Here is a 24,464-nt window from a genome sequence, read left to right as displayed (position 1 = left end):
GTAAAGTTGACAAACCACTGGTTCCAACTAAATTAACTTTAGAAATTGGATAAAAGCTTGGTTTCTTAGAACTTTCTTTTTCCCTTGGGGCGCCTGGGTGGCTCAGTCGGTTAAGCGTCCGACTTCGGCTCAGGTCATGATCTCACGGTCCGTGAGTTCAAGCCCCACGTCAGGCTCTGTGCTGACAGCTCAGAGCCTGGAGCCTGCTTCAGATTCTGTGTCTCCCTCTCTCTCTGACCCTCCCCCGTTCATGCTCTGTCTCTCTCTGTCTCAAAAATAAACATTAAAAAAATTAAAAAAAAAAAAAAAGAACTTTCTTTTTCCCTGTAAAGCACCATGTAAAGCACCTTCCATTTTGCCTGGGACAAATAAGGTACTCAATAAGTATTGGCTTCCCTTCCTCCAAGCACAAAGCACAGCTACCTGTAGGGTACACAGTGAGAGCAGTGAAAAACAGGGCGACTTAACCAAACTATAGAAACCGCCACCCACAAAGAGCACAATGCTTGGAGAAATGTGTGGAACTGGAGGGGGAAGAAGGTAAATACTTAAATTTGTGGATTTGAAGATTTAGCAATTCAAGTTAAAAATGGAACCACTCCTCTCTTTTCAAAGCATTTCGGGTGACATCACATAATTATCAAGAGCTAATAACAACAGTTATTTTGAGTATCTGCTGTCTGCCACGCTCTGTGCTATATATACATTATCTCATATAATCCTCCTCAGTCCTTAAAAGGTGGGTTCAAATATCTTGATTGCACAGATGGGAAAACAGAGGCTCACAGGAATACAGCTATGCTCAAAATCCCATAGCTATTATGCAATAAAACATATTCAGACCCAGAGTTCTCTAACGCCAAAGCCCATACCTTGCCCCTTCAGGTTGCTTCAAATGATACTGTGGGTTTTCATAAAAACAAAATCACAATCCTACTTCAATATAGCCTCTCAGAGTAAAAGTCACAGATGGTACACAGATGGCCCAGACTCAACCAGGCCCTATAAAAGTAAGTTCCCTTCTCATCCCCCTTAGCCCTGCCATCACCATAGACCACCTTTCTCACCCTTGCCAGCTCCCTGGACCTCAGAAGGCCTGAGGCAGGGGAAAGGAACTGGGGAAGTTACTCCTTCAGACAAGACAGAATGTGAAATTCCTCTGACAGGTACTCAGGCATTTCCAGGTGTCACCTAAACTCCAACCAATCCTTTTTGCCTGACAGCTTAGGCACAGACACAGCCCTTCAACCCAGATGAAATTTCTATCACTACCTGCTCATCTGGAGAGATGTCACAAGCCAGTGGGAACAGAGAACAGAGAAGGAAGCCCTGGATAAGTGCAGCCTTTTACTAAATTATCAAGATATGCATAATCCTCCCCATCCACACACATATCCACACCTTGAACCAAACCTAGCAGTGCTCACAATGCAAATAGATGAAGTCAGAAGATGAAAACATATTTTTCTGAAGTTCAAGTAAAGCTTCATTTGAATTTGTCCATTCACAGTAACATGTATATCCCCACCTCCAATGAGGTAATGATCACGTTTTTCTATGAAATGACTCAAAGATCAGAACTCTTTCCCTCGCAACAGCCAAAGAAGAGTGGTCAGGATCATCACTGAGCACATACCATGTGGTCTCCACCTAAGAACATTTTAAAAAAGAGGTCCTGTGACTCAGTTGCCCTCAGCACAACAACAAAGAAAGGTGCAGAGGCCAGAGAGGCCTGGGGAGATGGAAGCAGCCAGGTAGCAGGATTGTCAAAGGGCCAGAGGATGACACACCTGACCAGAGCATGCTGGGAGGCCCTTCATCCCTACCATCCCCCACCAACAGAATCCCCAGTGGACAACCTTTCCTGCCATTGTCCCTCAAACACAGAATACCATCTAGGAAATAGCCCACTGCCATGAGAGGTAATTTGTGGCCCAGCTGATAAAAAGGATGACCTAGCTTGCCAACCCATTGTAGGGTACACAATGAGAGCAGAAATTTGTTTTAACACATCTGTTCAACAAAAACATAAAATATTAAATCTGGTTGCAGAAATGAAATAATTAGTAATAGCAATAATGTATGTATGTAATCTAAAGGTAAGCAACTCAGGGAAAACTAAAATGTTTGCAGGCCACATTTTTTCTTACAAAATGAAAATGTTCTTAGTGAGATTTAAGGAAAAAAAAAGATATATTCTTAATTGAATGTTCTTGAGAAGACAGCGTTGCTAGTTTTAAACCACCAAATGGTCAATATCTGTTTTGTGAAGATATTTGTGAAGCAGCAACACAGAGGCAGCTTTTTAATCTTCCATAATGAGACCAGACGAAAGCCTATCCAGAAGTTGGGTGGGCTGAACACTACAGGCCTTACCCATTTAAATCCATTCCTCTTTCCCTGACTCCCACCCCAATACAGAGGAACCTAGGATACAGTAGGAGTCAAGACCCCAGGCTTTAATCCTGGCTTCCCCACTTACTTAGCATATCTGATGTCAGTTTCCTCACCTGGAAAATCCCTGCCCGAACCCTGTACAGAGCTGTCAAAGGAGCAAACTATGTAATGAAAGTGACAGCACTTTGAAAAAAATATTTAGCATTTGTAATGATGCTGTATTTAGCATTTGTAATAGTAAAACAAAATTTGAACATAAACAATGAATTCAAAACTAAATACAGAATATCTTGATTAAAAAATTACAATAAGCAAAAAGGATATGAAATCCTTTTATATGTGTTACATAAGCAAGTACTAGTATTACTATGTACTACACAACAGACTAAATACCCCAGATCTTTCTTTTAATAAAGTGTTTTGGTAGTTGTAAAATCACTATTAATTACTATTAATAGTTTCAGTTTTTATAAATTACCATTCATACAAATGTGTCTTCAATTCATCTCTATAATGATTCAGTTACTTAAAAGATCACTTGAAAAGGACAATTGGGGCTTCAACGTTCAATATTATTATAATAAAGATTAAACACAATTAAGGATCAAATCTAATTTACGGGTATACATTAGCGCATGATTATTATTTTTAATGATCAAAAAATTAAATCTGTGCAACAAGTGCTACACAGATCCAAGGCATGAGAATAAAATCATTTTATATTTTGCCATAGCTTGCTAAGTCAAAAGGCACTTCATTTGACATCATTTATAATATGAAAGAATGCTTTTGCTAACCAGAAAAATAAAACCTATTTTTATAACTACACATATAATTGGTCAAGTTTTTAAAAAGCATTTTCTAAAATTTCCTGGTAGTACTAACAATAATATCACTGGGGCTTTAAATTAATAAAAAAAATACTTTTAAATTTAAATGTCAAATTAACTCAGCACTATTAATATACTTGAAAGAGCATGCTAATATGAGCATATTTTAATGTTTGCTGCTATGTGATAAGGGTACATCTGACTTTACATTCATAGAATATGTTAAGACTTAAAAACTCTTTTTAATTGCAGGAAATACAATGGTTTCATACAAAGAAAAACAAAAATTATAGGACCTGCAATAATTATAATACAAAGACCCCTTTATTTTCTTTCACACGAAGGAAGTATGTCTCCTTTGGCATTTGGCCCAAACTTTCAAATTCAAAGGATTATTTAGTAGATAGTAAGTGTTACATAAACCACTAATGTAAATTGTCTCTTTTTTGTTCTGCTCTTTGTAACACAGACATAGAAATTTTAATGTAGAGAATCCCTTCTATGTGTTCAGTGAATCACTCTCAAACAGCATGTGAGATTTTGCACCAAAAGAATGTTCCATCCTAAACTTGGGAAATAAGCAGAGAAGCCATCTTTACTAACAAAAAAATGGTTGAAGATATTAAATCTGTCTGATTCCAAAGTTACCAAATCACTCTCAAGATCTCTCTTTTACTTTCCAGAAAAAAATACCAGAATTTTATTAGCTTACAATTCTCATTAGAAGTCTAGGTTAAAATACGCTAACTTTTACAACTATATCCCACAGAAGTCCCCTCACAAATATCATCTATCAGTCAACCTAACTAAGGTCATATATCAGTGAGCTCTTGATGAATGTCGGTGACAGATTGTTTTTAATGGTATCAGTAAACTAGATCTCATGTATACTTTTGCAACCTTCTACACACAATAATTCTGAACCCTTTAAATGTGCCATCATAAATATGCAGTGGCTACATAGGAGAATGTTATTTAGGGTGAAGTATGATGATGTCTGTAGCTTACTCTGAAATAATTCAGTGGAGAAAAACATGCACATACAAATACATACCCTTTCTACATACCTACATACCTACATACATGTAGGTAGAAAGAGACAAAACAAATATGGCTTCTATTATAGATGATGTGTACACAGATATTCATTGTAGTATTCTTTCAGCCTTCTATATATTTGAAAAATTAATGTTTTTAAATATTTTAAAATGAGATGTTTATACTTCATTTGTTTATCCTTAAAAGTAGATTTTATAAGTTTTATTTATATAACATACTAAGTTTAAAAACATAAAAAGAATCAAGACTCTTTTCTAGAAATTACTTTTCGTAGTTTATTGGGTGTTCCACATTTTCAATTTTCCTCACGTTAAGTACTAATGTTTTCCATCTGAACTGGCTATGAATAATTAATACTACTAGTTAAACAAACTCAAGAAAATATGATTTCAAGACAATTACTCAGTTTTGACACAGTATTCCTTGTACTGTCCATACTTTTCTGGAATTTCCCCCAACATTCACTGTTACCAGACACTGCCTCCATCCATCTATACTCCTGAAAATAATCAGGGAGCAGGGCCTGCCGTACTTAACAAATATTTCGAAGCCTGTGGGCACTCAAGATTTGTAAGAATGTTTTTTTTTTTGTTTTTTTGGTTTTTTGTTTTTTTTTTTTAATGTGGAACGTAAAGCTAACAGGTTATGTCTTACAGAAAATCATGAACTGGTTAGTCCTGGTATGAAAGGAGTTTTTTTTGTTTGTTTGGGTTTTGTTTTTATATTTTTGAGTTTTCATGAAAAGCTATATAAGCGTTGGGAACCTCAAGCACCCAGAGAAAAGGTAAGAGAATTTCGAAAATTTAATCATAGCCTCTTCTTCTCCTCTCTAGATTTTTTTGAATGCCAACATTTTGTATGATGGTCATACAAAGGCTGGTAAAAGAACCACCCGCCTCTAAATCCTTATATTTGCAGTGGTAGCTGCTTATTAGAATAAGGTTACCGAAGATTTATATTCATCATCGCTTTTGTCAGAAAATGATGACCAGTATTTCTAGGCATATTTTAACTTCAACAATAAATTTATCATCAGGAAATTTGAAAAATGATTCTTACAAATGTAGCTTCCATCAATATACCTTCATTTAACCAACGCTTATTTAAAATTCTCTCTGCTTCCATGATATGAAAATCTTTTCAAAATGTATGCTATTAAAATGTCTAAAGTTGGAAAACATCTGGCCTGTCAAATTATTTGGGGGGCTTGTGGTTTTAAGTACATTGTTTGAGGTGGCATATTTGGAAAGAATTCACTTATCATTCTCAGGCTTCATAGAGAACTAGCCTTGAAAACAAATGTATGTGGTAGTTCACTGCTACCATAGAGAATCAATAGCCATCTATTTAATTTGCTAAGACAATGTAAATTAGTAACTTCCAGCCAGATGTGTGATATACACATCAAACAAACTGCAACCTGTTCATTATGAAAATCCTGTCAACACACACAGAGCCACTCGATGGCATTTCATCTAAGGCAGTTTCCACATTTGCAGCTATAAAAATCGTCCTAAGAATTTTTATACAAAGAATTGGAGTTGAGACTCATAAAAGGGTAATCAATTTCAGCTTTTTGTCTTGTGTACTTCTGTTTGTTTATTTCTATTTTCATTCAGAGGTATAAAACATTTAGAAAAATATGAGCCATGCTATTTTTCCTTCTGTAAATCACTTATCCTCATTACATCTTTTTAATCTTATGTAAAGTTGGTAGCCTAATCCTGCAGCTCTAAAGAAGTGTGTGAAGTGAAGAAGGACATGGCCAACAGCAGAAGAAAAGTACACTTATCCACCGGAAAACAAAACAGAATATTCCAAAATGACTCCAAACATAAATTAAGCTTACCCATTGGGAGGTCTAACTTGCATTCTGATCATTTGTATGGGTCTGTGTGACTATATACCCTGCTGTTTGATAAAAAATGATTACTAACCACAGGCACCCACCAGAGAACAGAGTGTATGTATAATGCCTGTGATGTCTCAGACATACAAAGCGCCTTCTTAAAGAATGTCCGTTTCCTTTCCATGGTAAGCAGACATAATTTTTCACTCTTTAATACTTCTGCTTCACAGAGTGGCTTATTTTATGAATTATGTTTTGCCATTTTCTCTTACGTTTATTTTAATAATATAAAAAATTGCATTCATAAAATGGTTTTGTTTCATGATACCCAAAATACTTGTATCTTTTCTGCTCTGTATTAAAATCCACAGCTTTCTTGCTATTACAAAAACCTAATAGTGTTTATTTTAATACCATTTATTGAATGAAAGGAATAAAAAAGATTCTTCTTAATAACCAGCTATTATTCTTGAATATTGAATCCTCATCTAAACCAAATTCATTTTTCCAAGTCTATTGAATTAAATTTTCTTATTAAACAGGGCACAGAGTAAATAGTCTTATTGCCAAGCATAATATTTTCAAGCACTACATTTTTAATTTGGCAATTTAAAACAACGTGGAATGAATCTAGTCCTCATGGCCTGTAGGATAGTCTGATTCCAAATAGTACCCCCTTAACCAATTTCCTAATGTGAAAATAGCATTTCTACTAAGTGCCGGGCGTGTCAATGCTTCCAAAATAAATAACCCCTGAGGTCCCCTAAAATCACAAGAATTTCAGCGACTACCAAAAAAAAAAAAAAAAAAGAAAAAAAAAAGGCAACCGTGCACACAAAAGAGTTCTTCATAAAGGCTTCAAACCAGGGCAATTCAAACATTATACAGAAGGCGCTTTCTTCACCAGCCGCACACCAGGCCACGTGATCAGCCTGCAGTGCCACACCGAGGGCCACTGACGATTATTGTTTCTAGAAATAAAGCTCAAACGCGGCCGCTGCGGCCGCCCGGTCGGCTGTAGGTGACACTGCCAGGCCGGCTCCTCCCTCGCGACGCGGTCACACAATGCGCAGGGCCTGGGCGCCGACGAAGCCTTGCAGCCTTGGGTCGGGTCCCTTGGCTTTCTGGAGGTTACAGTCAAACCCTCCTGGTCACTTAAACCCTCTTTGTGGTTCAGCGTAAGAACCACTCTCTCAGAACTCTTAACTTTGATTGGAGACTCTGGTTAAAATTAAGAACTTCAAACCCAGATTTGAAAAAGTGAAACAGATGTCCTTTTTGTTAACCATAAATGGCTCCGCACGTCCTACCCTTTCCTCTTTCTCTCTCTTTCTCTCTCTCTCTCTTTTCTTTCTGCCACATTAAGTTTTATTTAATGCAGAGTTCGCTTAAAAGGTTAAAAGAGAGAGCAGAAAGCAAATGTAGACTGTGGGTGGAAAAACTCCTAAATCTTTTCCTAGAATGTAACGAGGGAAGCCTCTTCATAAAGATGAAAGTGCTCAAGCTGCAGTCTCCCAGCACAGAGTGCACTGGGGGGGGGGGGGGGGGGGAGCAGAAGCGGTATCCCAGGGGGTCCCAGCCTCGCCTAACCAGCAGTGCCCACCGCCCGCGCCCTCTCGGAGACCAGGGTTGCCTAGTGTGGGCGAAGGTCCCAGACTTGCACTCACGTGAGGACATAGTTGACGCTGACGATACAGTGTGGCCTGGACGAGCGGCTGTTGTGGACGATGGTCGCATAGCTCTGCACCCATACCCAGCCACCGTGCTTTGCCAGGAACCTGTAGTACTTGGTGGTCACCTGCCCCTTCACCAGCACTGATGGAAAGACAGAAGGCAGCGGGTGGTGAAGGAGCCGGCTCCTGAGCCCGCCCAAACACAAACCCTGGCGGTGGGAGTGCAGGTCCCCCATGGGCCCTAATGACTGCCCCCAGGCAGGAGGGAGAGACGAACGGTAGGTTCCCAAATGGATTGTCTCTCCCCTGAATTTGCATCGAGTTCTCCAGCCCCTGGAGATTAGCAAAGGGGTGGGGGACACTTAAAATTGGATTCCTCCATTCAATTTTCTAAGGAAGGTACCGTCTGGGCAGCTGAACTCCGAGGCTCATATTCCCTGTTTCTGGAAATTAAGCTAAAAAAAAAAAAAAAAAAGCTGAAGCAGGTCTGTGCATATGAGCCAAATGGCTGGCCTAGCCTCAGTTTTTGTTCCCATGTTCGGTGAGGCTTGCAGAGGGTGGGAGGTGGGGAGCATAAAACCCCTCCTAGGGGAATTTCCCCAGAAACTCAGAAACTCTCCCTGCGGATATTAAGGAAACAAGGTGGGGCTCAGTGTTGGAGCAGCCACTGGGAAAGGCGTCACCTACCACCACCACCCGGCTACCAGGGCTCCTCCCCGACCGCTTACTGTGGACGTAAATCACGCCCTTTCCCCTCCCCAGGCCGCGCGGGGGACGTCCTGTGCCGGGAAGAGTGGCGCCTTACGCAGGTGGTGGGCGCAGCGCAGGTGGAAGGTGTCACAGCCGTGCACGTGGTGGTACAACGTCTTCTCAATTAGGTCCTGAGGTTCGTACCCCGTCAGCTCCGCCACTCTGGGGAGAGCAATCCTCGAGGGATGAGCGCAGGATGCGGGGATGCCCCCCACCCCACACGGTCCTCTCAGGCCTGGGTGCCCGCCCTCACTTCACCTCATCTGCAAAATGGTCTCAGAAGGTCGAGGAAGAGCTCTCGGTCACGGAGCAGGGCCATCCTCCTGCTAGGGTGATCCTTTCCCACCTGACCACCCACCTGGAGTCCAGGAAGATGAGCTTCATGTCCAGGCTGGCGCGGAACATGAACATGTTGCTGTGCAGCTTGATCTCCGTGACGGCACTGGGAGGCAGCGAGTGGCCCACAGCCACCAGGCCCACGTTCTGGTAGCAGCCATCGAAGGGGGACATGTCCAAGCTGTATTGGCGGATCTTCAGGTAGCCGCTGCAGTGAATGACCTGCAGAGGAGGATGAAGGGGTGAGACTCAGCCACCGCCAGGAAACATCCCAAAAAGGTGGGTAAGGGATTGAAACATTTTGTGACTCCCTTGAGCCACAAACCGCCATGCGGGCCACGCCCCTGCACTGAGTTGTCCAAAGTTATTGGTGTTCCAAAGTGTCTCAAGGAATGTCTATCCTGCCACACTGAACTCACCTGGGAGCTTGTAAAAATACAGAGGCATGGGCCTTGCCATCATTAACTCATCAAAATTGCCCATGGGGCCCTGGAACCTGAATTGGAGCTAAAGCTCTGGTTCTTAACCCCTCTTCCAACCCTGATGCCCCCCACCCCAAGATGGAATCTGATGCTGTGAGTAAACTCTAAGAATCTGCCAAAATTACCGACCATTTCAGACATTTTACACAGCCCTAAGGTCCATTATGAGCCCCAGATTAAGAGTCCCTGCAGCCCAGCAGTATCCCAGACAGTGAAACCAAGTCTTAAAACTTAGTAGTCCCCAAGTGTTCAGGAAGTTCAACAACTCTTGAGGTGCTCCCAGGCAGACAGAGCTTTGATGCCTGCGGAGGACGCCCTCGGGGCAGTCAGGGACTCAGAAATGTCCCTCCCACGCCCTCGAGTTCCTCTGGTTCTGCTACTTTCCCCCACACGCTGCTAGGATCATCCCTCTCAGCCACACACCTTGTAGCCACCGCAGGTGAGGCCCGCGTTCCTCTTGGCCAAGACGCACTTCATTCTGAGGAAGAAGGAGCGCTCGATCTCGTATTCTGGGAGAGAGGGGAGGAGGGAGGCGAAGGATGTGAGACGGCTGGTGTGACTACAGGTCCCACCTTGGCTAATTGGGGAAAAGCCAGAAGTAAATGGCGGTGGCAGGGAGGGACCCAAGTAGTGCAGGCGAGCAACTGCCTTACCCTGGACGAAGTGAGAGTGGTAGGGCTGATGAGCTGTAAGCACCGCGGTCATCTCGTCGTGGTCGGCTGGGTGGATGTATTCATAAATGCTGTTCCCAGTCAGCTCTACCTGTAAAGAGGGGGGTATCACCTTCTCCAACCCTTGTGGGGCTGGAAGATTGGACCAGGGTGTCTACAGGCCTGTGAGGACAGGAGCCAGAACTTTAGAGTCAGCCCTGAGTATTAATTCCAGTTCTGCTGCTGGCTACTTACTGCAGTCTAAGCTAGGTTTCCTCATCTATGAGAGGAAATAATAATATAATAGTAATTATAATGGTAGTAGGAACAGTCGTAGTTTCCTGGCAATGTTCTGGTGAAAACATCAGGCATTGGTATGTAACTACCATCCATGGTGTTTGACTTATGATAGACTCCAAAAGATAGCATTGTTTGGGCTCAGGGTGGAAGCCAAAGGATAAGGAAGTAGAGGAAAAGAGAGAAGCAGACCTGCCAGCTGAGATATTTCCAGTCCCAGAAATGCACATACAAAAGCTTTGGGGAAACACCACCCCCTTACCTCTGGCCTCCAGCTCTGGCTGTAAGCATTGAAGGCTGGAGGTGTGGACCACTCACCTACCTGAGAAAGACCCAGGTGGACTGAGGCTGTCTCTGAGATGTACATGATCTTCCCATCTGGGGCCACCACAAAGATGAAGCCATCCAGGGTCTGGGGAGATAGAAACAGAGTTGAATGGAGAGCCCTCTGTGGGGAGAAACTGGGGTAGGGGGCAGAAGTCAGAGATGTTCAGCCAGAAGAACAGAGACATGGAGTAGAGAGAAGCAGACAGGAAATAGGGCATAGAAAATATGCCACAAGAGCCCCTCTTTTGTTCATTCCAAATATGTAAGCATCTGGGACATGCAGCACACTGGGAGACACCCAGAGAAAGTGGTGGGCAAGGGTACTGCCCTCCAAGACTCATGACCCACTGAAATGGACAATACAGACATATATCTGTAGCATACACGCACAAATATAGGGGGCAGAGGATCACAGCCCATTATAAGAGGTAGGTTAAGTTCTTGGGGTGATGGTCACTGAAAAAAAGAATAGTTTCCTGAGTCAGTCTTGGAGGACTCCATAGTGGTGGCATCCTATAATGGAAAGAGTACCTGCAGGGTTTAGGAAAGGGGCACTGAGCCATATGGAAGTGTTGGTAGTCTGAAAAGTTTGTAGACAGAAGGCAGCTGGCCAGTAGCTCCAGAAAGAATCTGGGAGAGGCAGGGTTAGGAAATGAAAATTTTCCAGGTAGCAAGTCCACAGAGTAGTTCCATAGTGTGTAGATGTGTGTGTTTCACTGATGCATCAAACTGACAGGCTTTCCATGAAAGAAAATCTTAGACTTTCACTGTCCCTTTATCTCTATGAATGAGGCTTCAGTCCAGGCAGTGGAGACATAAGGATGAGTCAGATCCTGCTCTCAAGTTGCTGGAAGTCCAGCGGCAGAGACTGGCTAAAGACAGATATAATGACCGCAGAGCTGAGTGGACAGTGCTGCGGGGGCCCAGAGGCCTGGGGGAGAATCAGAGAGGCCTCAGAGGACCAGTTTGAGCAGAACATTGAAGAGGAAGCTTGAACTGGAGATGGGAGGAAAGGAATCCTAGGCAGAAGGAATGCCGTGGCAAAGGCAGGGACTGGTGGGGGGTAGGGTACATCTGGTGTACTCAGGCTCAACGAATTTGGTGTGCCAAAGATAGGCTGAGAAAGTACACTGATGCTGGGTTTTTGGAGAGTTTGAGATGTCAATCAGAAGAATTCGGAGATGCTCCTATAGGCATCAGGGTTCCAGCAGTTTCTAAGCAAAGAAATATCATGTTTAAATGTGTGTGTGTCTGTGTGTGTGTGTTGTTTTTTGTTTTGTTTTGTTTTGTTTTTCAGTGGTAGAATGTGAACAATGACCTACAGGAGGAAAAAGTGGGATGAAGAGATCAGAGATGGTTGAGCCTAAACTTGGGTGGTCACAGGGTGATGAGGAAGAGGGAGAGTTTAAGTCAAAGATGGTTCTAGCTGTGGAGTTTATGGTGGCAGAGAGAGAAGCTGAACTCGAGTGACTTCAAGGTCATTGAGTAGAGGGTAAGAGCATTAGCCAAGACTGAAAATTTACGGAAGCGTTGTGAGTTTTTGTAGGAGTGGAAGTCTGGAGGAGGGAGGTAATTAATTCTTGTCTTGGAGATGCTAAACTTCAGGTATATGCAGATTTCCAGTTGGCAGTAGGAAATAAGTCTGAAGCTTCAGAAGGGTGTCTAGACTGGAGAAACCAGCTGGAGTCATGCAAATGTAGGAAAGCAGTTGAGGTTGTGGTGTTGGCCCAGATCACCCATGAGGCCCTGAAGCTGTGAGAGGAGAAACAGAGGTGGAACCTTGGAGGAATACCAACATTTACAGCCAGACAGCAGTAGGCAAAACAGAGGAGCAAGTAGAGAAGGAGAAGAATCCAGGAAGCTGTGCTACTTTAGAAACTGAAGGAGAGAGGGTGAATGTCAAGTAAATAGTGCCACCCCTGTCAGGTATTTACCCAAATGTCACCTTCTCAGTGAAGTCCTCTGCAGTGTCCCCATTTTAAGTGGCACTACTCAAACACAGTCCCCACCCTCCCCCTTCTTATTTGTCTCCATAGCACCTACACCACCTGTTATACTATGTAATGTACCTATGTGGGTTTGCAAGGCTGCTCTCCTTAGAATGTGAACTCCATGGGGGCAAGGCTTTCTGTCTGGCACACAGTTGGCCCTACTATATTTGTGCAATGAACAAAGTCAGGTAGAATAAGAGATGCACATCTTATGCTGGATATCAAAATGTGGTGGAGCCTGTGCAGAGCACAACAGTTAGGAGAGATGCCAGACAGCAGTGGTGTGGAAGTGAGGGCAGCAGGGTGAATGATGGAAATTGAGAGGGTAATGAAATTCTTCCAGAAGTTTGGGATGAAGAAGAGGAAGAAGACTGGGCAAGAGCTAGAAGGAGAGAAAGATTGTTTGGGTTTTGTTCTCTTGTTTATATGGATGAGGAAAGTCAGCTGGGAGTATGGAAAGATTGGGGGCAGGGAGAGCATTGCTGAGAGACAACTGATGAAAAGTGTCCCTGAGAAAGGAGAGTGATGATGCCTTTCTATTTGAATTCAGATGTATGAAGACCAGGCCTATGAGGGAATGCTTACACAGGCCTTTCTTTGCTCTGTGACACTAAAATCTCTTTGGCTTCAGGCACTGAGGGAGGGACAAGGTAGCCATGGGACAGGGAAGGCCACAGCACTTCTGCCATAGGATGCTGGTCCCGTCTGGCCCAGGAGGAAGAATTAACTCAGATTCCCCCGCCATGCTGCTTAGGTTTGAGGCTGCCCCCGCCATGCTGCTTAGGTTTGAGGCTGCCACAAGAGGATCTTGGGGGGGGGGGGGGGGGAGGGTGTCGGACAAGGATAATAATAAGGGGGTGGAGGGTGGGAGACAAGTGTCAAGCCTAAAAATGCCACCGGGAGTTGTGCTATTTTAAATATTTGCTATGCGACTTAAGCGGGCAACGGGCAATTTAAAACGGTGCGTACTGCAAACAACGCGGTAATGGGTGCCTCCGCACTGGGTAAACTCATTACCTGGGGAGGTGTTACGTGTGTACGCGAGGGTCTGTACACGCGCTGGGCTGGGCTGGCCTGGGGTGAGAGCTCATAGAGACAGGGGAGAGCCCGCGAACTACAGGGAGAAGATGAAAAGAGCTGCACACGCAGCTGGCTCTGGAATGTGTGCGCTTAAAGCACTGATGGGCATTTCTACTAGATTCCCGTTATTCCTGTGTAAATCCTTCATTTCTGGCTGTTTTGCAGCCGGGCCCGGCGCGCTTCGGTTCTCTCAACTGAATGGTGTCAAATGGCGCCCCCTCCCTCGAGACGGCCGTCCTGATTTGGGGCCTTGCCGGACTCCCCTCTAAAGCCAACGTGCCAATTCACCTTGCCTCCCTCTCCGCCTCGAGAGGCGCCATCTGCACCCAACGAGGTTAAGAGCTCAGCGTTTTAATTTCCAAGGGGCTGTAGGGGCTGCGAGAAGGCTACGTCTGGGCCTGATCCTATTTTCCTAAGAAACAAGAAGCCCAGCGCGGGGCCAGGCACCTGAGCCCTCGAAGCTTATGTGCCGCCGCGCGGGTACCTGGAGCAGATGGGAGCCCAGTTCTCTGCCTACGTTGTCCAGGGGGCTGGTGCGACTCGAGTGGCCCCACGCCTCGCCGAGCCCTGTGGAGACACAGAGACACCCTTTAGCGATGGGACTCCGACCTGGCTAGCAGTTTGAGACTAGTGCCCCGGTTATGGCACGCACGCAAGTTCGCGCGCACCACTGGATACCGTCGGAGTTCCGGGCACCACTACTGCCTAGGATGCGAGCCTGTGAATTTCGGCCCCTCCCTCTCTGCTTTTAAAAGGACTGCGTAGAGGTCAGACTCCCTCTCGGGGGGCGGGTGAGAGCTTCTCAGGGAGGGCAGAGCCCTGGCTGAGCACCCCTCTTGGCGGTACCTCAAGTGTCGGGGTTTGAGGACCGCCTGTGTGTGCCTTGCAAGGGCCGAATGCACCCGAACGGTAACTCTTGCGAAAGTTCACCACTGTGCTTAGAGGGGGGAGGGACTATTTCTCCCCCAAAGCTTCATTATCTGCCTTATCACGAGGCCGAGGATGTCCACGCCTCCAGCGAATGCCGCGGCGAATACCTGAGGCTGTGAACTGAGTCCAGCTGGTCCTTGGGCTTTCTTTCTCTTTGGCTGCGGGGCTCTCCAGCCAGTTACCTCCCCTAGGCCTCTGCCTTTAATCCCCTTCGGAGAAATCCGTTTGCTTGTGGATGGCTTCCAGCACCAACATCCCTGAGCAATGCTTATTCCCCTGCTTCCTCCCCACTACCCCTGGTCTTACACATCCTACCTAACCTCGCCCCTCAAAACAAGACAAAACGAAACAAAAACAAAACAGTGTAGGATTTTTTTTTTTGAAGTTTACTTTCAGGTGCGAACACCATCTTAGCAATATTTTCGTTTCCTTTTGGATATAGAGAACCGTTCAGTTTCTCTACTCTCCACGTATCTTCTATTAACAAAAGTATCATCTATTAACAAAGACAGCCCCTTCCTCTCCTCGATGTTACCACGTTAAGATCTTTCCAGGCTTTGCCAGAAATTTCTCCTAGTGATGCCTAAAAAAGAAAATTCTCGGGGAAAAAAAAAAACACCTTTTAAAATAATATTCTCTGGATACCCGTAGCTGATTAAAAAAAAAAAAAAAAAAACCTAAAAGGGAGTCTGCTATACTACATGTTTGCAGAAAGAAAAAAAATAAGGCAGAAGAAACTTGAGGAAGAGGTTGTACTACCCATAACTACTTACAGGTAATATTTTTTAACAGTGTTGCTGCTGAAATTAATTTAACTAGGTAAACTCTTTTGCACCATTAAACAAGGTTTAACATGACAAAGGGGGTGTGATTTACTGATTTACTACTTTAAAGTACGAATCACTATGAAGTACACAATGACAAACACGCTCGCATTGTAATATGGGGGTGAGGGCGGATCTTTCAGAATAAAACATGGAGTTGGACTCTTAAAATGTGTTGGCCAGGAGCTGCTTCCAAAGCAAGCGATCAAAACCCTGGTAACGAGTAACCATGAGCGCCCCTTAAGCTCGAATCGGGTCTTTCTGGATGTTTGCACATCTAAATAAATCTAACGATTTCCCCACCGCTCTGCAAACACTGATGCTCCCCGCCCGCGGCTGCACTCCTCTCCCTCCCTCGCCTCTAGTCAATCCCCCCTGCCTCTTTTAGCCCGCCCTAGCCTCCCTCCCTGGAGTGACTCCACTGCCCTAATCGCTTTGGTCCTTCTGGATTGTTCGGGAGGGCCTCCGACACAGCCACCTGTACACACCCCTTCGCCTTGTCACCTTCCCTTCGCTCCTCGGGTCTCGGCCAAGCTATCCTCCTTCCGGGTTTCGGGCACCGCGCGGTCGGTCATTTTTTCATTGCAGCTCACACATACCCACCCAGAAGTGGCGGGGGTGGGGGGATTGGTTTGGTTGGGGAGAGCCAAACCGGGGAAGGGGAATAGGATCCTGCTGGGAGAGCTAGGGACGCGGGTGGCGCTGGCCCGTGGACACCCGGCCCGGCCAAGGCCTGAAAGGGCCAAGCTTTGCGGGGGCGGAGGGCCGTGGCTCTCCCGCCCGCTGGGAGCTGGCCGAGGCCTCCTTGCGCCTGGAATCTTGTCTTCCGGAAGGGTGCGAAGCCTGCGCTTGGGGCCAACAAATGCCCTTATTCTAAAATTATGAAGTCCTCCAAATCGGCTGGAAACAGCCCGGGAACGGCCTTCCGACCCGAATCATCTGAAAGTCCCCGAGCTGGGCTCAGGGTTAAGTACTGGTTCCGAACCCCCAGCGCCAGCCTCGGCTGTTTGTTGTCTCAGGTTGCGGCCTCATTAGTATGCGCCTACCGGGGAAAAATAAGACTTCCCAGCAGGTTAATAAACAGCCGGCCTGGCGCAGGTTACTAAGGGCCGCCCTCGCCCTCTCCTGCCCCCACCCCCACACCTTTTAAGGAACCTTTTGCTTTCACGGAGCATTGCCTTCTCTACGTTCTCGGTTGAAATCTCCGTCACACGGTTTCGTCTGGGTTAATGTTTTATAAGGCACTGGCTGCCTTCGTCTACCTGCCAGGCTTTCCTGACCTAATCCTAGGGCTGAGCTCGCCCTTCAGCCTGTCCAGGACACCTTCTGTAGCCCCGGTCAAGGGTTCCGCCTCCCGAAAATCCTGGAGTGGGCCAGAGACCCCTCTCCCCGGAACCGTCACCTCCGGCCTGCGGTGACGCGCTCCCGCGCCCAATTTCAGTTGGCGAGGGGGGGTAAGCTGAGATTTCGTTTCTGCACTTGACCTACCGCAGAAAATTCACAAATCCTTTGATTGTCTGTTTAAAATGAGGAGGAAACCAGCTCCCTTTGCGGCAGGATTACAGTGGGAACAAGATCTAAAGATTCTCTTGTAATTCGGTGAGGCCGAGGGAACGGGGTTTTGCAAAGGAGAAAAGGAGCTCTGTGAGGGAGGCGATAACTAAATCGGGTTTTAGACAAAAGGATTTTCCCCAGCTAAAGTGGCCGAAGACAAAGGAAAACATAATCTATTTTGGAAGATTTCCAAGATATGCCACATTAACCTTAGCAGATAAATTTTGCTTCTCCCCGCCCCCCCTTCCCTTAAAGTCTGGTTTATCATATTTACATAAGTAGTATTAGAAGGGATGTATCTATTATGGATCTAAAGGGCTAGCTCACATTTCATGTGAAAACCCAGGCGAAGTTTCACTCACCCTCAGTGCGCGGTTGAGCCATTTCCATTTAAATACCCCCTGACCCAAGGATTACCTCAATGGACTGACTGCACGGGTTTTGTAATTTCCTGAAAATGAGATTTCGATTTATAAAACAAGAAACCAATTAGTAACCAAATGAGGCGAAGTAGATCCACTAAAATTGACCTAATCCCACAGGCACAATTTAGGCCCGTTCTTGGCGAATGAATGATGAGCCCCAGTCTAGCGTGAGCTCAAAGCATCATCCAGCTGTGTTATTACAAGCAGCAAAAATAAATTGATCGAGCATTTCCTTCGGAATGAGTTTCATACCCTTGACAAAATATAGATTACAGACCTGGCATCATCGCCTCTTTCAGTCAGACAGGAAGAGGAGGAAGAGAAGGGGTTGTTCCACTGTTCTTCCCCCCCCCTTTAATAAATAAACACTCTATCTCAATAGAAATGTGTCCCCCTTGTAGTAGTCCCCAGAAAGGTTCGTCCGACTGACAGATTGCAATATACTTTTTAGGCAATATGAGGGTGGGTGGGAATGGGGCTGGAAGAGCAGTCCCGGGATCTGACCACAACTTGGTGACTGAGGTGGGAAAAGCCCTCTTCGGGTCCCAGAGGGACTTGTTCAGTCGCTTGGGTTTTCCGCAAGGCCAGCGGGTCCTCGCTGAGGGCATGTTGTCCAAACCTCCCCCTGTCCAGCAACCGCACCTGTCCAGCAACCTAACAGCCTTCGTGTTAGGGGCCTGGCAGCCTCAGAGGCTCTGAGGAAGAGAGGGACGGAGATTGGTCACCCTTAGACTAGACAGTGCGCCTGGACCGGTCCCTGAGTAGGAGGCTGCTTCTCGCGTCGACTGTGGGCGCTGTGGCCCTCCCCGCTCAAGGCCCTCTCCAGCCACCTAGCGGGTGCGGCGGCCCTCGTGACGGTGTCGATAGCTGCGCGGGACCTAGCTTTGTCCCGCGCAGCAGCCCAGACCCCTGCACTCCCGTGTGTCTGCACTCCACAGTGGCAGTGTGGGCTCTTCTCAACCCTGTGTGCCCCTGGCCGCACCCGGGAAATCCACTAATGTTAGTACTAAATCTGGGGTGGAGAATGATGGTCACAACACTGACTCTGCACCGCTGGAGCTTTGGCGCTGGAGCTAGGCTTCCAGGTCGGGAGCGAGCAGGCCAGCCAAGCTGTCGGCGTCTGGCCTGCAGCGAAAAGAACAGGAACAGCAGTAACGAGGAACAGGTGTGTTCCAGCCTGGTCCCAACTAAACCGTGGGACGAAAATGGACGCGGGTTTGACAGCAGTGCCTTGCATGACGCTGAAAAACGTCAAGCGGTGTCGCCCCAGGGATCCAGGTCTTCAAAAGTGGCCGGGAGGGGCAATGCCAGAGCCCAAAGGCAGGCGCAGGTGGATGGACGCGAATACCCCGCTGCGCAGGGATCTGCCGCCTGCGTTCTATTTGGCTGCGGGCTCGGGCAGGATCTCGGCTTCAGGTTTAAACAACGGCCGGTCCTTGGAGCAGTGGCCCAGGTAGCACTAATGACGGAGGGCACACGCCCGCACCGGCCCAACTTCTGCTTGGGGTAGGCTCGCTGAGACGTCCTTGAACCTTGGGAGAGCAGAGACCTGGTCTGGACCATGCGGAGACCTCGAACTGGCGCACCCTCAGCTAAAGCCACCCGCGGCTGGGACAGAATGAGCCGCACCGCGCGGGCTTGGCCTGCGGGCAGCATGATAACGTGCTTCTCCCCGCTGCATGCTTTGGTGCGTACCAGAAGCGCGGTGGTCTTCTGTAAGGTTTCGGTCTCTGCTCCCGCGCGCACCACCGAGGTAGAGCGACTCCGCGCAGGACCCGCCTCCAGGATGGGACTACCCGAAGAAAGTTTGTCCCGCACTTCTCTAACACTGTTTTAGTACTTTCTAATTAGCAGGCCCATTGCTAAATCCTTGAGGGTTCCCTTCCCCCACGCAAAATTTAAAACTCCATAAATCCGAGACTGGCAATGGGTAGAGAGCTAAAAGCATAAGGTGTTAGTTGGGTCTAAACCTCATTCTCTTGAGAAATATCTGTGCCGATATAGAGAGGTGCGGCAATCATCCATGGGTTCGAATTGTGTCCACTTTTGTGTCAGCAAAAGCTCCAAGGTGCCAGGATTTCCCCAGGATTGAAAAATAACTCTTCTAGAAAATACGTTTGTCCTCTGGAAATTTAACCCGATTTTAACTTAAAGTATGTGATTGTACCCTGCTTAAAAGCATCCTGCTATAGCTTACGGGATTGTTTTGCTGTATTGTTTTTATTAGTGATCGTTCCCTTTAAAGAAAAAAAAAGTGTTTTTTCATTGATCTGATCTACAATTTCTAGCACATAAATCTGCCTTGCAAATGCTCTGTGCAGAGTTTAGTTCTGCACTCTACATTTTAAGTCAACATCAAAACTGGAATTAAACAGAGAAAACCAGCGTGGAGGGTAAACTGGGCTTAAAGGCTTTTAAATGAGAAAAACTTCTGTAGGAAAATAAACATGGAAACCTAATGCTCAATCATTTCCCCGAGCAGCAAGAAAAACAGCCTTAAATCACCCATCCACGTGGGAAATGGGGCCTCTTTTTCTCTTTCAGTTCCCGGCCTCGAAAAAATATAAGGCGATTAAGGATTTCAGTCTTGAGGTGAATATTATAGAAAGGGTCTGTGGAGGTTTGTTTAATCATCCTTGTCCTTCCAGCCTTTGTAGAGACTCTTTCTTGCACAGTTACTAATTTCAATTCTGTGATTATTTTTATTTTCCCAAGACATCTTGACAATGATATGGCAGTGTGATGTTACCAAGATTCTGAATGGTTATAGACTTGAAAACATGTCTGATCCTTTCAAAGGTTATTCAGCAAGCCACTACACCCTTAGCCAAAACTGTATTCTATCTGGATAGCAAATATATATTACTTTGTAGTTGAGTTTGTCCAATATTGCACATGAAGTCACACTGTCTTTTTTTTTTTTTTAATCCTGCCTGTCTGGCTTTGGTAACACCAAAGACTTACACATTTCTAGATGCCTCAAGTTTTTTCTTTGCAAGGCTATTTTAGAATAGGATATGTTGCCAATGGAAGATACACAGTTTTAACGATTTCACAGTAATCTTCCTTTTTTTTTTTTTAGTATGAAGTCTCCAATCTAATGCTTTATTTTTAATTATTTCAGGTACCCATATTCCATTCCTCTGTTTTCCCCCCTCTTTCATCTTTCTTTCAACAGCTCAATTTTATCTACTCAGATAAGTAAAAACTGAAGTTTACCCAAAGAATCTACCAGAACCCGGGGGGTAAACTATATGTAGTGATGGAGAATTAGCTATATTTTAAGAATATTTTGTAAATTTTTTCAAATATAAGTATGGAAAGATTTCTCTTTGTTGATTAAGCCTCTTGATATTAAAGGGTATTGTAGATGAAATGTAATCTGAGCTGAAACAGTGGGGTTTTATAGTCAATGTTGTGCCTATCACTAAGATGTCACCAGATTTATAATTATTTTAGATTATATACATTGCAAAAATCCATGTTACATGTGACAGAAAGCTTACCATGATGAAAGAGCTGTCTTTACTCCATCCTTAGGACAAAATTTAAGACCTACTATGTGCTGGAATGGCATCTAGATAGGTGTAACAATGGACTACATCTGCAAACAAATTCTTTCCATTTCTCATCACTAAAAAGATAACCTTTACATAAAATGCTCACTTTCCCCCCACTGCCATGGACCCAATCTTGTCTACTCTCCTCCTTCAGTCCACAGCTGAACCCAAATTTGGCACCCTCTGCAGGTTGTGCCTGGTTTTGCCATTTGTGATTATATCACTCCTTTGAAAGATGTTGGGTTGTGTGTGTGTGTGTGTGTGTGTGTGTGTGTTGCTGTTGTTGTTGTTGTTGTTTTATATTTTAAAGGGCTGTGTCTGGGTTTTGGATTTTTTAAGCTAATCTATCCTCACTAAAACCTCATCTCTAGGAGCCAGCTGTTCGGATGACCCTGTCTAACTCACCGGGTGGAGGCTGCCGGTGAGTTATGAGCTCAACAGTAGCTGGAGAAATAAATGATGTGGCCAGAGTTCACACATCGTCCATCCCCTCCTCCTCATAAACTCACACTAGCCTCTGAGGAAGGGAGAAGAGGGAGGGGCCTGGGGCTCGGGAGGAAGGTGAACGGGGGCTGCAGAAAGCACAGTCACGGTTAAAGTAGCCACAGGGGATCAGCCCAGCCACCAAGGGGACTCCAGGGGGAGTCTTCGCCAGTGCTCTCTTTACAAATGAGAAGTTGGCTGAGTTTACTTTCTGTTCCTCTTATTTATCACGCGATTTATAATTTGTGGAGTTCGCACTCAAGTAAACAAGAAAGCTTGCTCTCTTAGAAAACAAAATCAAAACAACCAAAACCAGCCCAATACACTGCGGCCGCGCCTGCCCGGGTCTGCACGACAAAGACGGGCGCCCCTGGCCCGGCGACTCCCCGGGCGCTCCTATCCCTCTCCCGGCGCCCGCCCTGAACGCCGACCCGCTATTCTCCTCCTCCCGCGATTACTCGCAGCCCCACAAGCAACACCATATGCTTCTTCTGATCAAACAGCGAGCGACTTCGGCACCGATAATTGACGAGACCCGTTAGAAATCACGCAGAAAGGGAGCCCACTGAGACCGCAGGGGCTGACAAATCACTGCTAATAATCCTGTTAGGAACAGCGCGGCCAGCCGAGTTCGCAATAGCTTTATTTTTATAAAGTAGGCGCTGACAGTATAAAAGACAACGAGATCTCTCTCTTTTTTTTTTTTTAAACAGAAGGCAGTGTGGCATAATAGTAGTTTTCCCACTAGCAATTCTCAGCACAGTTTGAATGGGAAATATGGTTTTTAGTATATAAATTCCCCCTCCTTTCTTTTTCTTTAACTTTTCAGGAACTTTAGGTTTTGATTCCTCTCCTCCTGTGGTTTCCACGGTCAACTGAGATTGTTCAACAACTATAACACTATTTGTAGTTTTGGGGTAAAACTGAACTATGATTTGAAAGTTTTCCTTTACTGCTCCTGACTAATTTGTCAGCATGATTTGCAAGATTTTGATTCAGATAATAACTTCTAGTCAAAATCAAACAAAGTGAAACTCCAAGCCCAATAATGACTATTTCCTTCCCCCTATTTCCTTAAAAGAAAACAACAAACCCCAAGGACCCCAAATCAACAATAACATAAACCTCTGTGGGTCAAATAAGACATTCCGATTTGTAAATAAACAGGGTTCTTTCTCTTGGAATTTTTTGTTTGTTTAGGATTCTCTCCTTTGTATTTCCCAATCTCTCTCCTCTGACAAAGACACATCTAAATTTTTGTTTAAATTTGTTCATATTATTTGAATGTGGGTAAAGGAAAGGATGGGGAAATGGAAGAGGGAAGTGTCCTTTTCCTCGTGAGTATAAATGGACAGTGTTCTTTGGAGGCTACTCTGTCCTCACACAGTGAATCTTTATAATCTAAATACTTGTTTTAAATCATGACCAGCTCAGCTGTTCTTCCTTCTGGGCCTTATAATACAGTTTTCCCAGGATCAGTTTTGCCAAGCTTCCACCTAGAAGATATTTTCTAAGTGGGCTAGTCTTCTTAATTCAACCTTATGTGTTTGGGTCCTAGCCTATTATCTCAGAGATAATATCAAGCTCAGAGTTGGAAATCACCAAGCCCCAGAGTTAGTTTCAGAATCTGCGAATATCTCAAAACCCAGACTAAATTTGCTATAAGCAATCAAGAGACTGGGTAAATTCAGGACATAGTTGTTCACAAATATGCCTGGTGCTCAAATGCATAATTGTAAACACATACAGAAATTATTGTCTGGCTTAGCTCCATGTATGTGGGTCTATCTATATGTAGCAAAAATACAAGAATTTGGCAATGTTCCTGCTTTCTGCTAGATACAATTCTAACAAGAGGAATAAAAAAAGAAAGTCATGTTTGGATTAGTTGTACTTTCAATCGAGCTCAGTATCTGAAGTGTTGACAAAAGCACTGTTGGGCTGCTTCCCAACCAAACATATCCGATGGACTAGAGAGAAAGTATTAATGGGGAAGTAGAAAGAGCCACAAAAAGGGAACAGGAATTCTAAGTTCAGAGAGGTCCACAGTCAAGCAGCCATGCTAAACTTCCCTTTGCAGAGAGTATGTATGCATGTGTGACCGCACTTCTCTGTTCAGTGGTGTAGGCTCACTCACTGGAAAATCTCTACTCCTTCTGCCTTTGAAATTTCATCTGGGCAAAGTCACTTACCTTCTGGGAACACTACTCTCATTTTGAGATAGCTGGTCGTGAGTCTGATTATGGATGCTTTGTCCAGCTGCGAGGTGATAGCCGAGGGCAAAGGCAGTAATTTTGCCAGTTCATAAAATTCACTGTTTTCCTTCTCCCTCCTAGTCCGGGCAGCATTTTTGGACTTCTCTTTCATTGTGTCTCGTTCCCCCTTTCTTCTTACAACATGAGCTCCACAGATGCATCCAAAAGCAAAAATAAACTTTCAATTAGATATCATATTTGACAAAAATATAAGGCATGCTTTGAATGAAGAGGCTGAAATCTTTGCTTCAGGGTATTGATGGCAGTAAAAGACCAACGCAGCGAACAGAAAATAATTTTCTTTAAAAATACGGGACGAGAGTGTAGGAAAGTTGCTGATCCACGCAATCGGGGCAATCCTAGGAGTCTCTGGATATCAAATGCCGGCGGGACCCCTGAGGAGCCAAGCTTTTCTTCTGTTCCGCGCGACGGAGCCCGGGCCCCGGAAAATCGACATAATAATCCCCGACGTTTGCTCTTCAGTCCCGCGGCATTTGAGGCGGCTCCCAGCCCCTTTGGGAAGAACGGGAATGCCGGACAACTCTTTCAGGCCACTGTGAAGACAACAGCATCAGAGCGTAAGAGATCTGCAGCTCCGCAATCACTCATGCACTCGCCTGAATTCCGAAAAACGGCCGGGTAGGCGCCTGTCCAGGCTGGGTGTGTTTGTTTGTTTGTTTGTTTGTTTGTTTTATAAGAAATGGAGGAATCA

The 24,464-nt window shown here is 45.3% G+C and overlaps 1 protein-coding gene across 3 annotated transcripts in view; it reads right to left on the bottom strand.

Moving 5' to 3' along the window:
- Positions 1 to 24,464, bottom strand: part of SIM1 (SIM bHLH transcription factor 1) — a 71,376-nt gene that overhangs the window by 46,080 nt on the left and 832 nt on the right. For 2 of the 3 annotated variants that reach the window (XM_019442962.2, XM_053904623.1), the window contains exons 2-9: positions 23,690 to 24,306; positions 14,206 to 14,288; positions 10,646 to 10,735; positions 10,030 to 10,138; positions 9,800 to 9,885; positions 8,917 to 9,116; positions 8,614 to 8,720; positions 7,803 to 7,950 (exon numbers count right to left, since the gene is read on the bottom strand). In XM_019442962.2, coding sequence (XP_019298507.1) covers positions 7,803 to 7,950; positions 8,614 to 8,720; positions 8,917 to 9,116; positions 9,800 to 9,885; positions 10,030 to 10,138; positions 10,646 to 10,735; positions 14,206 to 14,288; positions 23,690 to 23,864 — 998 coding nt within the window. In that variant the 5' untranslated portion in view covers positions 23,865 to 24,306. Of the gene's footprint in view, positions 1 to 7,802; positions 7,951 to 8,613; positions 8,721 to 8,916; positions 9,117 to 9,799; positions 9,886 to 10,029; positions 10,139 to 10,645; positions 10,736 to 14,205; positions 14,289 to 23,689; positions 24,307 to 24,464 lie in introns of those variants that run through there. The other variant, XM_019442964.2, reaches the window with a different exon arrangement.

This window comes from Panthera pardus, unplaced genomic scaffold, assembly GCF_024362965.1.
Source record: "Panthera pardus isolate Hobbes unplaced genomic scaffold, ASM2436296v1 HiC_scaffold_17, whole genome shotgun sequence".
NCBI classification, from domain to species: Eukaryota; Metazoa; Chordata; class Mammalia; order Carnivora; family Felidae; genus Panthera; species Panthera pardus.
Note: the sequence above shows the minus strand (reverse complement) of the source record. Positions and strands in the feature narration are given on the sequence as shown.